The following is a 14,548-nucleotide window of genomic DNA, read 5'->3' on the forward strand; positions in this document are numbered from 1 at the left end:
GCCCACCCGTGGCCACCAAGGCGGTAGAGGATCTCCTGTGTGCTCTCCGCCGCTCGGTTCTGCGGCTGCTATGGAGTACCGGGCCAACCTCAACCCAGGGGCCGCCGCACGGCCCAAAGCACGGTATCAAGGCCATGCCAGCTCGGAAGGGGAGGTGGCTCCAACAACGTAACCTCCGGGGGGAGAACCAGTCGGGTCGGGCAACGAGGGGGCCCGCTCAGGGCCGGCCCCTCCCAACAGTGGCTGCCTGCACGCACAGGGGGCCCCAATCAATTGTTCCTGGACACCACCGGCGCCAGGACTCACCCGCTCCAGTGCACGCCTCTCCCCAGGTGCGCAGACGACAGCGGCCTCACACCTCACCTCGAGGCCCACAGCTATACTCCGTGGCTCCTGCCGCCCGATATGGCAGCCGCTCTCCTGATCACTCCGCAAGAGGTGCCGAGGCACTGGCGGGCTCAATAGCCTCAGGCGTCACTCGCAGCGCCGCTTGTCGCAGCGCGGCTCCGGGCCTCCAAGGATCACGCTGGTATGCATGGGAGGGAGGGGGGGGGGGGGTGTGACACCGTTCGTCTCCTTTTCCCCGGCAGCCCGACACCGCCTGCAGTGAAGCGGCCGCGCCGCAGAATGCACACACTGCAGATTAGAATAGAGCAAGCAAACAGCCTAGGGAGCTGCCAAATGCACTTTAAAAATAATTGTAAAGAAAAGAGGATATTTAGAAAGAAATAACAGACAACAAGACTACCAGTCCACACATGGAAGCACACTCATTTTCAGGTGGATGGGCAAATGTGATCAGGAAATATGCAGTGACACATGGGGCAATTGAGTCAAGGACAGAGACGGGCTTACCCACTGCCCCATGCAGTATGTTGTAAAGGGGATAAGCTGAACATGAATGACACTCAAACAGGCAAAAGAAGGTTGATTGAAAGTCACTCTATATTTGCATATACATGTACGTAGAATGACATTCTTTTTTTTTATTACAAGTGCCTTGCAGACAACCATACTTAACAGGCCTCTCAAGAGGTTACAAGCAAGAATTGAGTGGTTATCAATTATCCGCATTGTTTTGTCAGAGAAATAACCCACACCTGGCCCGTGCCTAATTTCGTAATCTCCAAGCATCCTTTTAACTCGATAACGGTCTAACGTCTTTAAAGCAGTGTAATAACAATCAACCCATACAAGCCTATTGGTTTTAACATATGGTTTTCATTATAAATGAGCAAGGCTACAATATTTATCATATATTCTCATAATACACAGATCCCATGGCCTCTGACATTAAGTTTTCCCAATGAACCAATCCAGCTTACAACATTTATAATTAGTTAGTCAAAATAAAAACAAAGATTTTGCATAAGATTTTCTCCTAGGCAACATCAAGTACACAGTCATGCAATTAAAAATATGTACAAAATTAAAGTTGACAAAACAAAATACAACCCCCTCGTAAACGGCGTAAAAAGGATTTTCAAAGCGCAAATCTACCTATTGGGTTTGTCCCAAACAGGTACCTTGAGATTATATGTAACATAACACCTGTGTACAGTCTTTAACTATTTGTAATGTCAATCCACCATTAAAGGCGTATTGGATGAAACACATGATTTTCAGAATAATTAAGCCAGGCCTACATATCTGATCATAATAAACAGATCTTACGGTATCTGACATTAATTTCCCAAATGACCCAATCAGGCCTTTATCCTTTATTGGTGACTTGTCACCATCAACAATTCAGGCCTCCTATATTGAACATCAGCTTTCCCACAAGGTAGCCAAAAGGGAAACAATCAGAAAAATACCAAATACATGTAAAACATGTACAACTACATGTTAAACTACAGTCATAAAAACAATGTATAACTCCTATTAGGAAAGGAGGTCTAACAAGAATGATCATAATGCAAATCTTCACCTCAACGATTTATATGAGGGGGTAACCAAAACCCTTGCTTACAATGGTTATCTTTGAGATTCTGTGTAACAAAATATCTGTCCACAATATTTAACAAACTGCAATGACAATCCACCAAGAAAGGTTTACTAGCTTTAACAACACTTTTCATAGTAGGCTTACTGCCTTTCTTGTAACCTTTCATAATAAACATATCAGACCAATGGCATCTGACATAATTTTGCCCAATGAATGAATTATGCACACAGCCTTTATAATTGACCTGTCACTATAACACAGGTCTATTACATTCCACATACAACCAGCAGGCATAGAGTCACAAAATTCTAGTTGGCAGAACAATATATCCAGTCGCTCCTAAAAGTGTTAACAAGGATTATCGAAGTGCAAACCATCTGTTTGAAGGATATGTCAGAGGGGTAACCCGGATGGGAGCCAACAGCAAATCCTTCCCTATTACAGTAATATGTGAGAAGCTTTGTAACTCAATACCTGTCCACAGGCTTTGATACAATATAATAACAATCCACACTTAAAGACCTATTGGCTTTAACATATGAATTTCCCAATATGTAATTCTTGTCTATACATTTGTGGTAAATTGTCATAATAAAAAGATCAGACCTATGATGTCACTTTTTCCAGCTACCCCTGTCAAGCTTACAACCTTTATCACCTAATTATCACAATACATAATTCAGGCCTACTGTTTACTGCATACGCTTTCCCACTAATCAGGTATCAGTATACTGTTATAAAAATTACAAATATGCTCAAGCTTACGGTTGGCAAAACAATATGCAACACATAATAAAACAGCATAACAAGGATCTGTAAAAGTACAATCTTCTAACTCAAGGAGTTTTCAGGGTTGAGCAGCAAAGCCCTTGCCTATTACAGTAATAAGTGCGAATCTATGTAACAAGTTCCGGCAGACAAGCTTTAAAACAGTTTAACAACAATCCACCCTTAAAGGCCTGCTGCCTTTACCATAAGTTTGTCATAGTAAATAGGTCAGACCGTTGTCCTAATTTTTTATAATAAATAGATCAGTCTTGATCAATAGCTTGTTACCATAACCAAATAGGTACTGCTGTATCAAGCATAACCTTTTCCACATAGCAGAAAGTGCAATACAAGCATTATTTTTCAGCAGACGCACACAACTTCTTCCCAATCAGAACCTGTAATCAAGGACATTAGACATCCAGTGGAGCCAAAGCCCCTCTCTCAGTAGTCTTAACATTATAAATATGCACAAAATTACAGTCAGCAAAACAATATTCAAACCTAGCCAAAATCGCATAACTATTATCAATGTGAAAACCTTTGTCCCCGAAGGTTTTTCACAGGGGCTAACCAACACCTAAATCCTTGTCTACCAAGGTAACATACAAGATTCAATGTCACAAAATACCGGTTTACAACGTTTACCACTGTGTAATGGCAATCCATCTCAAGTGATTATTGACTTTAACATATGCTTTACACAATAAGTAAGTCAGGTATACAGGTAGTATACCTTTTTATAATACAAAAAAATCTGAACTTAGCCATGAACAATAGTTTGTCACTATAACCAACTCATTTCTGCTGTGTTGACCCTATGTTTTCATGCATGGCAAGAAATAAAATACTATCACTCTTTTTCCAACAGAAGCGCTCTCTCCAATCTCAAGGTAACTAACATTTTGGAGGAGCCATACCCCTCCTTCAGTGTTGCTTCTTAAAGTGTTCTTTCTTTTTCTGTTGATCACAGAAAGTCACGCAGCAGCTGCACGGTCAATCCAGACCTAATGACAAAATAAGCCTAGCAGAATAAAACATCTGTATCAAATCCCAAAAATTCAAACCTATGTTATTTGAAGAAACACTGAGTTGTAAAGAAACAAATTGGTGTGCTAAATGGTTTGGAATAAAATGCACAGTTCTTCCTGTGAATTAAATCTTGTTCAAAAACGTAGATGTTTCATGTAAAATTTTTGATTTGAACATTCTAAATATATGTAAATGATAAAGCAAAATATAGACACAAAATGAACAAAAAAACTAAAAGCCCAGAAAATCAGGACAATACAAAGAAGTTAACATACCAGAGCATCTGCTACTGCCTCCTCCACATCAGATCCTGTGTTCAGAACCCGCATTGCGCTTACAGATGAAGACAGCCTGCTTTGTTGACTGATACTGTATCCTGTACCTGTAGTGCCGCAACAACATACAAACGATTATGGCAAAACAGATAAATTGGTGTGTTCAAACAATATAATCAGGATTGAATCCTTTGATTGCACTGGGGGTAGAGATAGAGGTACAGGAGGAAGTGGGAGACTGTGTGTATGTTTATATGTTTGTGTTTATTAAAATAGCCACTCATTAAAAATGACCATGAAATAAGCGTCAAGCATACTGAAAGTCACAAAGTTTCATGCATGTCTAGACATAGCAATGTACCCAATGTGACAGTGACTTCAACTGAAGACATTTTGAGCCAGGGAAAACATTTACATTTATAAAGCACACCAAGCATATTTAGCTATCTCTAGAAGTTGGTCATCACTGCTCAGAGTTGGCCTGAAGAATGAGAGAAGAAAGTTCTGAAATTAGGAAATGGTTGTGTTCTTCTTTGATGAAGCTGAAGGGCATTCTAATCTAAAACAGCCTGTAAGGAAAAACACCCTAATTCTTTCAACACCAAAGTTAATGGTGGGAAAATAAACGTAACAAAAAGACCATAGGTGGCAGCAAATGTTTGTGTTTCTTTTTGCTTTGGATGCAGATTGGAACTGACTGGCTGAAACTCATACACCATTCAAGCTAGTGTGAACTTTATACACTCTCTGACTCCACGTCAAGTACATGTATCTGCTTGCATGAGTGCCCCTTCTGCCAATATCGATTGCATGCCAATAATCGGACTATGAAATCAAGCCAAAAAGTCAACTACAGTGCCAGGATACATTCTGATCATTAAAAGCACAACAATTTTAAAACAGTTTAATTGTCAAAAGTATTTTGGGGTATCGCACACATTTGAAAATCATGATCATTCAATATGTGTTGTTTTTTTCAGAGAAGCAAACTTTTGGGGAAAATAGTAAATATTTCATTTTCCTGCTTAAGAAAAGGATGACCTCAGCAGGCACTGAAATTACGATGATGTTTAGTCATCCAATGAGCGTTAACACAACCTCAGTTTAAATATACTTAAAATTATATTTACAGGTATATGAAAGACATGGCAATGCAAATTTCTGGATGTTTTCAGATACCTGTAACATTTGTCAGTTACATGTACCTAGAGAAAGGGGCAGGGCAAAGCCCCACTGATGAGTTACCACCATCCTTCTTGGCCCCTGTGTAGGCGACATAGCAGGATAATCATGGTATAGGGACGGTAATAACAACTTTCTGAGATGGCTGAAGTTTAAGTGAGCCAGCAGTGTGATCCTGCTGGTTTCTAAGGCTGTGGCAACAACATGGGGCTGGAAGGGAGAACAACAACATTATTGTCTTTCTATTGCTCAGCATAGCAGAAGTTGGTCAATTGTTACTATGGCAGGGGAAAAACCAACTCTCTTGATCAAGTAGGGTTCTATGGCTCTGTGAATGCATCCTCAAACGCCCTGTAAAGCAGGATAGAATGAGGAGACACAATATAAATAACTCAGGACCATACTGAAGGAGTCTAGAATTAAATGGAGGTAGGATATTTCTGTGCTAAAAGGCCATGGAATGGTGCATGCTCTGAAGAAAGTTGTGTGCATATCCTAAACGGAGTCTATGCTTATGGTAGTGCTGAAGGAGCTTAGGACCACATCCTGAGCGCAGCTGAAGGCAATTACCAGCAGACTGATGAATGTGGAACCACGACTGAACAACTCTACAATACAAATGGGAGAAGTTGAGATGGAGATCTCTCCGCTTCAGATTAAAGGAAAAGACTTCACTAAATTCTGAGCATGCAGTCCATTATCCGTTGTCGTTGGAGGCCAGGGTGAAGCACCTCAAGAACCACAACCACCATGTCATCTTGCGAGTTTTGGTTTCCATGCCCTTCAAGATGGTGAAAAACTGACCAATTTCATTGCTGTCTGGAGATGGTTCTGATATTATTACAGTGCAAAGGGCTTTTGGGATTCCCTTCTATGACAAGGATGGTGTGTCCACAAAGGAGGGAACTTTTGCATAGTCTGGGTCAGTCGAGAAAAAGACATGATCTTCAAATCTTTAATCCTCAAGGAATATGTCACATTTTGTGAGAAGTCTTGGTTACCTTGACATGACAAGGGAAATATAAGTGAGGAGAGGGGACTTAGTGCCTCTGAGGAAGGAATTTGTATGTAAGGGTCTGGAGGCAGAGGTATATTACCAGCAAGCCTAATAGTGGTGGACAACTATGTTAACATGTTACTTCAAGCAGATGCTGTTCAGATCATTCTGGATGGTGTTTGGGGTGGAAAACGATCTAGGGTTGACTAGCAGGATGTTTGGTAGGAAAATCAGGAGTGTCAGAAGCCTATTTGGTATGCCTGGCAACCTGCGTATTTACCAGAGGCAGAAACAGGGTTTTAATCAACTGCCCATCAAACTATCCGTGAGGGCCTTGATAAAAGGAAGCAAGAGCTCAGAAATAGATGGCCCAGGCTGCAACATTTCTATCAGGATGTTTGTTTGTATCTCAACTGAAAACCATTTTAAATTCAGAACCTTAGTTGTCCTTTGGACCATCATTACAAAGGAGGCACTTTGCTTCACTGGTGGCCTAACTGGTGAGTCAAACTGGGCTTCAGGAGAGGTGTTAAGCCCATTGGCCTCTTGCAAATTCATGCAAAAGTCAACATTTGCGTAGTGAGAGGGAGAAAGCAATCTCCATTTCCCATCATCATTATCATAGGGCAGCCCCTGCTCTGAAACAGAGCTAAAAAGATAACTGAGACTCTGCTGGGGCTCATGCCCTGGAGGAGGCACCAGCCGAGGGTGCATAAACTGGCAGTGCTTCTGTAATACAGTAGTAATATATCATTGGAGATCGAGCTGAAGTCAGTTCAGTGTCAGACCCAGATATCCGAATTAGATCCTCTTCAGGCTTCAGTACCAGTGTCTATGTGGAAGGGACCAGCACAGGTCTTGGTGCTGGATGAAAGCCTGTACTAGTTTCAGCATGGGGCCCTAAGTGAGTCTCAAGGGGTAAGACAGCACCAAAGAGGGGTGATCTGGTAGCGGTAATCCGCATGGGGCTCCTGTGGTTCCTAGAGGCCTGAAGTTGCGCCAAGGAGAACCGGAATCACACCATAACTCAGCAACCTGCCCACCTTGAAGAATTTATTTGGCTGTGGAGTCGCTAATGGCCTGGGAATCTCGGGGAACACTGGGATCGACAGATGAAGCTGCTCTCAAACCAGAGAACTCAAAGGTGTATGACTCACATCATGATGCTCCCATGGCCTTCTCTTTAGGTTCAGAACAGAATTCGCTTTAGGGTCATCAAAGGAGAAAAGAAATAGGAATGTGGAGCTTATGATTTGCGTTGGAAGGTACATAAAGAAAGGAAATGGCATCAGCACACAAGTGTGGCGGTACGAAGCCAACGTGGAGCAGCTCGGTGCCTCCGAAAGGCACGTGAGAGCATTCTGGGGAAAGGAATCTGCAGTTAAACGTATCCATAAAAAAACTCATTGTTTTCACAACAGCGGCACAAACAAAGGCACAGCTTAAGCATCATCAGTAATTTAATGGGGTCATTAGAAGAACATATGATCAAGAAGATGGATTAAAAAAGGAATTGACGTTTATTATTTGGCTTCTGCCATTAAGGCAGGATTGTCAATAAAAATGCTCTTGAAGCGCCTCTCTTCCCCTTTCCGAATCCTTCATCACTGAGGACAGTTTTATCTTTTCTGCAAATAAAGTAGCAAGAGGTATGTGTGACACTTGTTTGACTGCAAGTACTGGGGGCACATACAAGCACAGGCAGTGGAAATTGAACAAAAGACAAAAAGGTACATCCACAAATCATACTGATTTAAGCAGTGAAGCACTGGCTTGTAAGTTTTACTTTTAAGAAATAGAGACAAATATATACATATTAACCCTGATACGTTCAGAAAACAGAGGAAGAAACAAAGAAATTGAGTCCAAGGTTAATCATAAGTTTTTTTTTCTTTCCCCAAAACTCTATTTCATAAATCATAACAAGGAAAACATGAACAGCTGTGATAGACAAACTGTGCTGAGAAATAAAATGTAAATATTCAATAAATAATTTTTTGACACCACAGAAACAAATAAAAAGACGAGGACAAGTTCTATCCATGAAGCACCAACAAACAAAAAATGCATTTTACACCAAACTGCCAGGTAATGTCTAAAATAACATATGTACTGCCCAATGTCCAATTAAGAAAGTACTAAAAAGAAAATATATAATTAACGCTAAGCAGAGAAGTGTCAGTAGTTTAGCAGTAAGACAGCCAACAGCACTGTTCTAAATTCAGAGATTTAGAATCTCAACTCATACCAAGGAACATGTATGAGATTTCCGCTCTGAGCAAAGTTAATTCAAGATACACTTAAAATACTCCCCAATTCCTTTTATTTGAATATATTTCAGCAATACTTCGAAGATGCTGCCTTGCTTATGAAGTCCCAGTAAAGGTTGAAAAACTGGTCTTTCAGAGCGGCATAACGAGGACTAGTAAATGTATTTTGACTACAGAGATCTGCCGTACATCTTATTTAACAGTAATCATCACATCTAACGAGAATGACCGCCTGTAGCATTCTAGTTTTAACATCATATTATTGAAAAGGAACAATAAGGGACGCATGTGAGTACATCTCATCGTGAAAAGCATTAGCATGCATGAAACACTATATTCAAAGAAAGTCTAAGAATGAAGAAAAATAGCCAGCAAATCAAACAAAAAACAAATGTAAAATAACATTTTAAAAAATTGATAAACTCATGGGAAATGTAAGCCAGCCAATGCTTAACTTATCTGGTGTAGTACTATATATTGCAAAAATGTAGCAAGATGGACAGCCAAAATCAAAATAAATATCCATCTGTGGACAGGGTATGTTTAATGAAAACAAAATGAAGTACAAAAATGGAATCACCGAACAGATATTTATTGAAGTGTAACTCATCCTTCACCTGAAGCCCCAAACACATCTGGGGTGTAGAGTGCACCAGTGGACCTGGAGTGATGTCTGGAAGCTGCAATTACAGGACCACAGAAACCTTTTCTGTTACCAAGGAAACAGGAAGACCAGCTACGCAGCTTAAGAAACATAGCATCAGATAAACATCATTTGTACATAGTACAGGTTATGCTTGGTATGCTGATAAAAAGAGATGTGATGCAGGTATTTTCAACCGCCTTAAAAAGCATACTGATAACATCTCATTAGAGTGTTTCAAACTTTCAGATGCTGCACCAGTCCAATGGATTAGAACAGAAGCACTTCAATTTACTCACAGTGCAACTCAGGTTACTCACATTTCAGTCCTTTTAGCAGTAAATATTGGGAATCTCCGGATATCGAGGCTACGTAAAGCTTTAGATTAATGTGGTGTAAGAAAGGGGTGCACCAAGGTCTCTTATCCATTAAACACATTCCAGGAAAATCCCATCATTGAATGCTAAAAATAATTGAACTACGAATGAACAAAACAATTGCATCTGCCATTATGCACTGAGGTAGGACTGATCCAAGATACAAAGGTGTGATTTCCACACTGTGAGATGCCCATTTGATGTTAATTCACACATACTAAAAATCAAAAGAAAATATTGCTTTTCGTAGCTGAGAAACCTTTATATACATTCATGGTCTATAATTAAGCATTTGTATTTTTTTCTCGCAAAAAGGCACCTCCAACATTTTTAATGGAAGCAGAAACTCTACATTCAATTGTGCACATTGCTCAGGACATTGTGGTAATCAAGCGTGTACAGGTAGGTCAATATTGTCTGCTCAAGTGTAGTTTGATTTTTTTCTCACTTTTGTGATTATTTTGTAATATACATCGACCTTTGGGGTACATTACAGGGCACTGCTAACTCAGCAAACGGTTAGCAAGTAAGAAATTGATGACAGTACTATTTTTAACATAGTATTTGAGAGGTGTGACCAAATTGGTTCCCATAGTCTAAACAGTATCACAAGAAGGATTTAAATCTAGGCAGAGATTACTTTGATAATGTTAGTGAAAAGGAATCAAACCTCAGAGCCGCAGAAACAGAATATCTGGCAAGTTGATCGCAATACATTGGACTGGCTCTGGTAATGAAAATTGTGAATGTGTCAAGGGAACAACTTGATTTTGCTAATTTCATAACATAACTAATAGCCAGCTTACAGGTTTTTAACTTTCTAGGCACTAAAACTCGACTTTAAAAACACTAAAAGGCCGCCTCTATGAACCAGAGATAAAATGAAATCTAAGATTCACTAAGCATGTATAAATCCAAACGTGGGAATCACTTTTGAGTCAATCCAAACTCTATACTGACTTGTTGCAACAATTGAATTATATTGCAAGAAATACACTATTTGGGTTAAGCCTTAGTTTCTCCACCAGAGTCAGAACGGCTCGTATTTATTTTACTAACTTTCTGGTGCACTGCCTCCCAGCCACAGAACAGACTTTTTTTAAGGAGGGGTGGAGGCGGGGGAGGGGGTACGACACAAACAATTTCCTGCCCTGATGAAGTCATGTTGACATATGTATACAAGCCCAATGAACATTGTTCGCTCTCAACTTTACAAAGTGTTTCAGTCCGTGGAGCTCATCTAATACCAAACACGCCTGTCTGGAAATCTCTTCACCTTTCGTCCTTTATGCTTATGTGACTATGCTACGAAAAAATTGCTCAAGGAGAAAAACACTATAAACGATGATAGGAAAAAAGAAAGCAAAGTCTATGATGATTCTATGCTTTTAGAGACAAATACATATCTGACCTTCTAGTCCTCACAAAGTAATACAAGGAGATAAATCTAACCTCATGTCATAAATAACACACACTAATTTCACTTTGTCATCATTGATTTGTTAAATAAAAAACAGTCAACATTCAAACGCCTTGTGTGAAAAATTAAGTGCATCATTACTAGTGCCATATCAATAAAGAAGGTATAAAAGCATATGATTACTTGATCATCAGAAAGTGCTCCAGCTTGTATATGAAATCAGAAATTTTGACTATGGTATGGAGCATTCTGGTTTTGGGTAACCCATCTCACCCAAGTCAAAATCGATCTGTGACCATCCCTGAGTAGAAAAAGCTACCTACCTGCGGTAATGATCTTTCTAGTGAATGCGCTCTCCCTACAGATTCCTCACCAGTAAAATAATCCCAAACTTCAGACTGGATCCAAAAGTGGTATAAAATGACGTCCCCAAAGCCATGTAGCAACCACTCCAGTGCAACGTCAGATTCTATCAATTTTTTCCAAGGCTTTGAGGTGAACAGATGGACTGGTATCGACAATACGTTTGGCATTAACAAATTCAATATCAGGATCTTATTAGCTTATTGACTAATACTTATCCTTCAAACAGGGAGGCAGTATGGGTTGGTGAGGAGTTTGCAGGTAGCTACAGTATCCCCAGAAAGAAATGTTATTGCAGGTAGGCACATTTGTCTTCTGATGGATACTTCGATCTGCTGATTGCTCACTTGTAGAATATATTACTGAGCAAAACCCTGCCTATGAGGAGGATTGATGGAGTATTATTCTAGGAAATCTGGCATGAACAGATCTGCAAAACCTCAGAATCTATCTTGGCGAAGGTGTGTAGAGATACCCACATAGCTGTGTTGTGGATTTAGCTCAGATGGAATGGGCTCCGATTCCTTCCGGAGGTTCCTTTATAGCAGGTCTTGATGCAGATGGTGATCTACCACACCAGGATCCTTTTATGCACTGCTTTGCCTTTTTCTTTGCTCCACAATAATCTACAAAGAGTTGGTTATTCAGTCACATATCCTTGGTAGGATCAAGGTAGCACATGACCACAAGCCTAGGGTCCAACGTCTCCTCCTTAGTGGTATGGAGGGGGGTAAAATGTTGAAGGGTGGTGGACTGACTCGGGTGGAACGGAGCCACCACTTTAGGCAGGAAAACAGCCTAGGTTTGCAACAGCCAATCTGTCAGGGTAAAATGAGGAAAATGGATTACGGGAGCGAATAGCTTGTAGTCCCCCATTCCCATCAGGCTGTTTTGATAGCCACTAAAAACACTAATTTCAAGGTTAACATTCTTAAGGAACAACTATGGAGGGGCACAAACAAAGCCCACAAAAGAAAAGTTAATACTAAATTAGGATCCCACTGGTGTACAACAAACGGGTAAGGAAATAGAGATTTGTCAACCCCTTTAAAAAATGCTTCATAGTAGTGGATTTATGTGCGCTCCCTATTTACTTTTAAAACCTTTAAACTATGATGATTTTAGAATGTGTAAAAATTGTACGACGCTGCTACTTTTTTAAAACAAACAACTGCTTGAATTTGGGCTGTAACTCACGTTTGGGGCAGACGGGGGGGGGGGGGCACGAGCTTTCTCTAAACCATTTCCGCTTTGAGCCTCGGTCTAGTGATCGCGAGGGCAGCCAGCTGGGCTGATTGAAGGGGTGGGGCGAGACACCCAAGGCGCACAAAACTGCACACTGGAGCTAGTACCGAATTGCGCGCCTTGAATCACATTGCACCTTATCTAGAGCCGCAAATAAAGAACCGTATATTAGCAGAGGGTACTCTCACCACACGCCTGAGTGAGGACTCGAGGGCCTCAGCCCACCATACTTGTAAATACAATACCTATAACCGGAATAAGCCTTTGAAAGTCATGATGTTGAATACGCGGTCACTTCAGAAGCACTGCCTTGAAATATTCATCTTACTGCAAGATGACTCGCCCGATATTTTAGCAGTTACTGAAACTTGGCAGGATGAGAATTCTGGTCCTAATATAGCTGCAGCATTGCCTGCAGGATATGATGCCTTATGGCATAATAGGCCTGCTGGGAAAATAGGTGGGGGAGTGGCAATTTTTTTATAAAAAAAACAGTTGACAATGGGGAAATTAACAGGGGAAACCCTTGAAGGAGCTGATATACTAACTGTGAAAGCCTACACTGACACTATGAGTGTGGCAATAGTGATGGTGTACCCACCCCCTAAAGCGCCCCCCAAGTTTATTGACCATCTTACTGAAATCACCAGCAATATTTGCACACGGTTCCAACAGCTTTTGGTGGTAGGGGATTTCAAATCTTACTGGGACCAGCTACCCCGAGAAGCACAAGCCCAACAGCTGGATGAAATCATGGCCACTGTATCAGTGGGTTGACGCCGCCACACATGAAAAAGGTCATATATTAGACCTAGTCTGGTCCACCCAATCACTAGTTAACCTAGTAGAGAGATCTTGCTGTGTATGGTCCGATCATTATTTGATCAGTTTCCAAGTGACCCTAATTAATTGGTCTACCAATCCTCCGCCCAGATGGAAAATAGTGCGGAGTTGGAATAAAATCAAGGCCTCGTGTTTGGGAGAAACTTTATGAGCCATGGATCCCTGGGAAACATGGTCTGAGGACCCTGAAATCAGGTAAGAATCCATTTATAATCAAGTGACTATGGCCATTAACATACTGGCACCAGCTCGCAGAATAAAAATGGAACACAAGGGAAAGGGCTCCCCCTGGTTCACTGAGGAACTCAGGGGGTTGAAGCAGATCCTCCGCCACTATGACAGACAGTGGCGAAAAACCTTTGAGCCACAGAAACTCCTGGAATAAAGGCTTAAACGTCTTAGCTATAAAAAAAGCTATCCTTAAAAGGAAGGCCGAATTCTATGAGTCCAGGATTCTGGCCGCTGACAACAAACATAAAGACTTTTAACATTTTAAAAGAGCTTAGCCAAAAGCAAATGCAAGAACCCCCCCCCCCCCCGAACTCCCCCCCCCCCCACCCCCCCACCAGCTGGGAACTTTGTAATAACTTCCTGACATTCTTTTCAGATAAAGTCATAGATATTCTTATTGACATTCATAAAACCCCCACCAATACACAGGTCCTTGATGGGGCAAAATTGTACAAGAATCTAATGGATCCTATCACCATCTTTCCGAAATTGGACCAAGATTCCTTGCTCCACATTGCATCGAAGATTAAGTCAGGCTCACCTGCGGATCACTGCACCCCAAAGATTTTTAAATTAGCCCTGCCAGGGATAAAGATAGAAGTCCTCTCATTGCTTAACCTCTCTCTGGAAACAGGAACAGTCCCGAGAAAATTTAAGGAAGCCAGAGTCACTCCACTACTCAAAAAAGTGGGAGCAGATACCACCGTAATGAAAAACTTTAGACCCATTTCACAACTTCTGTTCATAGCTAAATTCCTGGAACAACATGTTCTTAAAACCCTATCTGGGTTTATGGAAGATCATCAATTATTTGGGAATAGGCAGGATGGCTTCAGAGCCCACCATAGCACGGAGATGGTGATGCTGTCCGTACTGGACGTAATCAGGCTCACGGCAGACCAGAAAAATCTGTGTGCCCTGGTCCTCTTAGACCTGTTGGCAGCGTTCGACACG

At 41.2% G+C, this 14,548-nt stretch overlaps 1 protein-coding gene across 48 annotated transcripts in view; it reads right to left on the reverse strand.

Annotated features, from left to right (window-relative positions):
- Positions 1–14,548, reverse strand: part of CLASP2 (cytoplasmic linker associated protein 2) — a 1,795,600-nt gene that overhangs the window by 630,977 nt on the left and 1,150,075 nt on the right. For 26 of the 48 annotated variants that reach the window (XM_086964693.1, XM_086964694.1, XM_086964709.1 and 23 more), the window contains 2 exons: positions 9,090–9,152; positions 4,024–4,130 (listed from right to left, as the gene is read on the reverse strand). In XM_086964693.1, the coding sequence (XP_086820819.1) occupies positions 4,024–4,130; positions 9,090–9,152 (170 nt within the window). The remainder of the gene's footprint in view (positions 1–4,023; positions 4,131–9,089; positions 9,153–14,548) is intronic. The other 22 variants (XM_086964700.1, XM_086964710.1, XM_086964715.1 and 19 more) reach the window with 1 other exon arrangement.

The sequence above is a fragment of the Lissotriton vulgaris genome, chromosome 4_1, assembly GCF_964263255.1.
Source record: "Lissotriton vulgaris chromosome 4_1, aLisVul1.2, whole genome shotgun sequence".
NCBI classification, from domain to species: Eukaryota; Metazoa; Chordata; class Amphibia; order Caudata; family Salamandridae; genus Lissotriton; species Lissotriton vulgaris.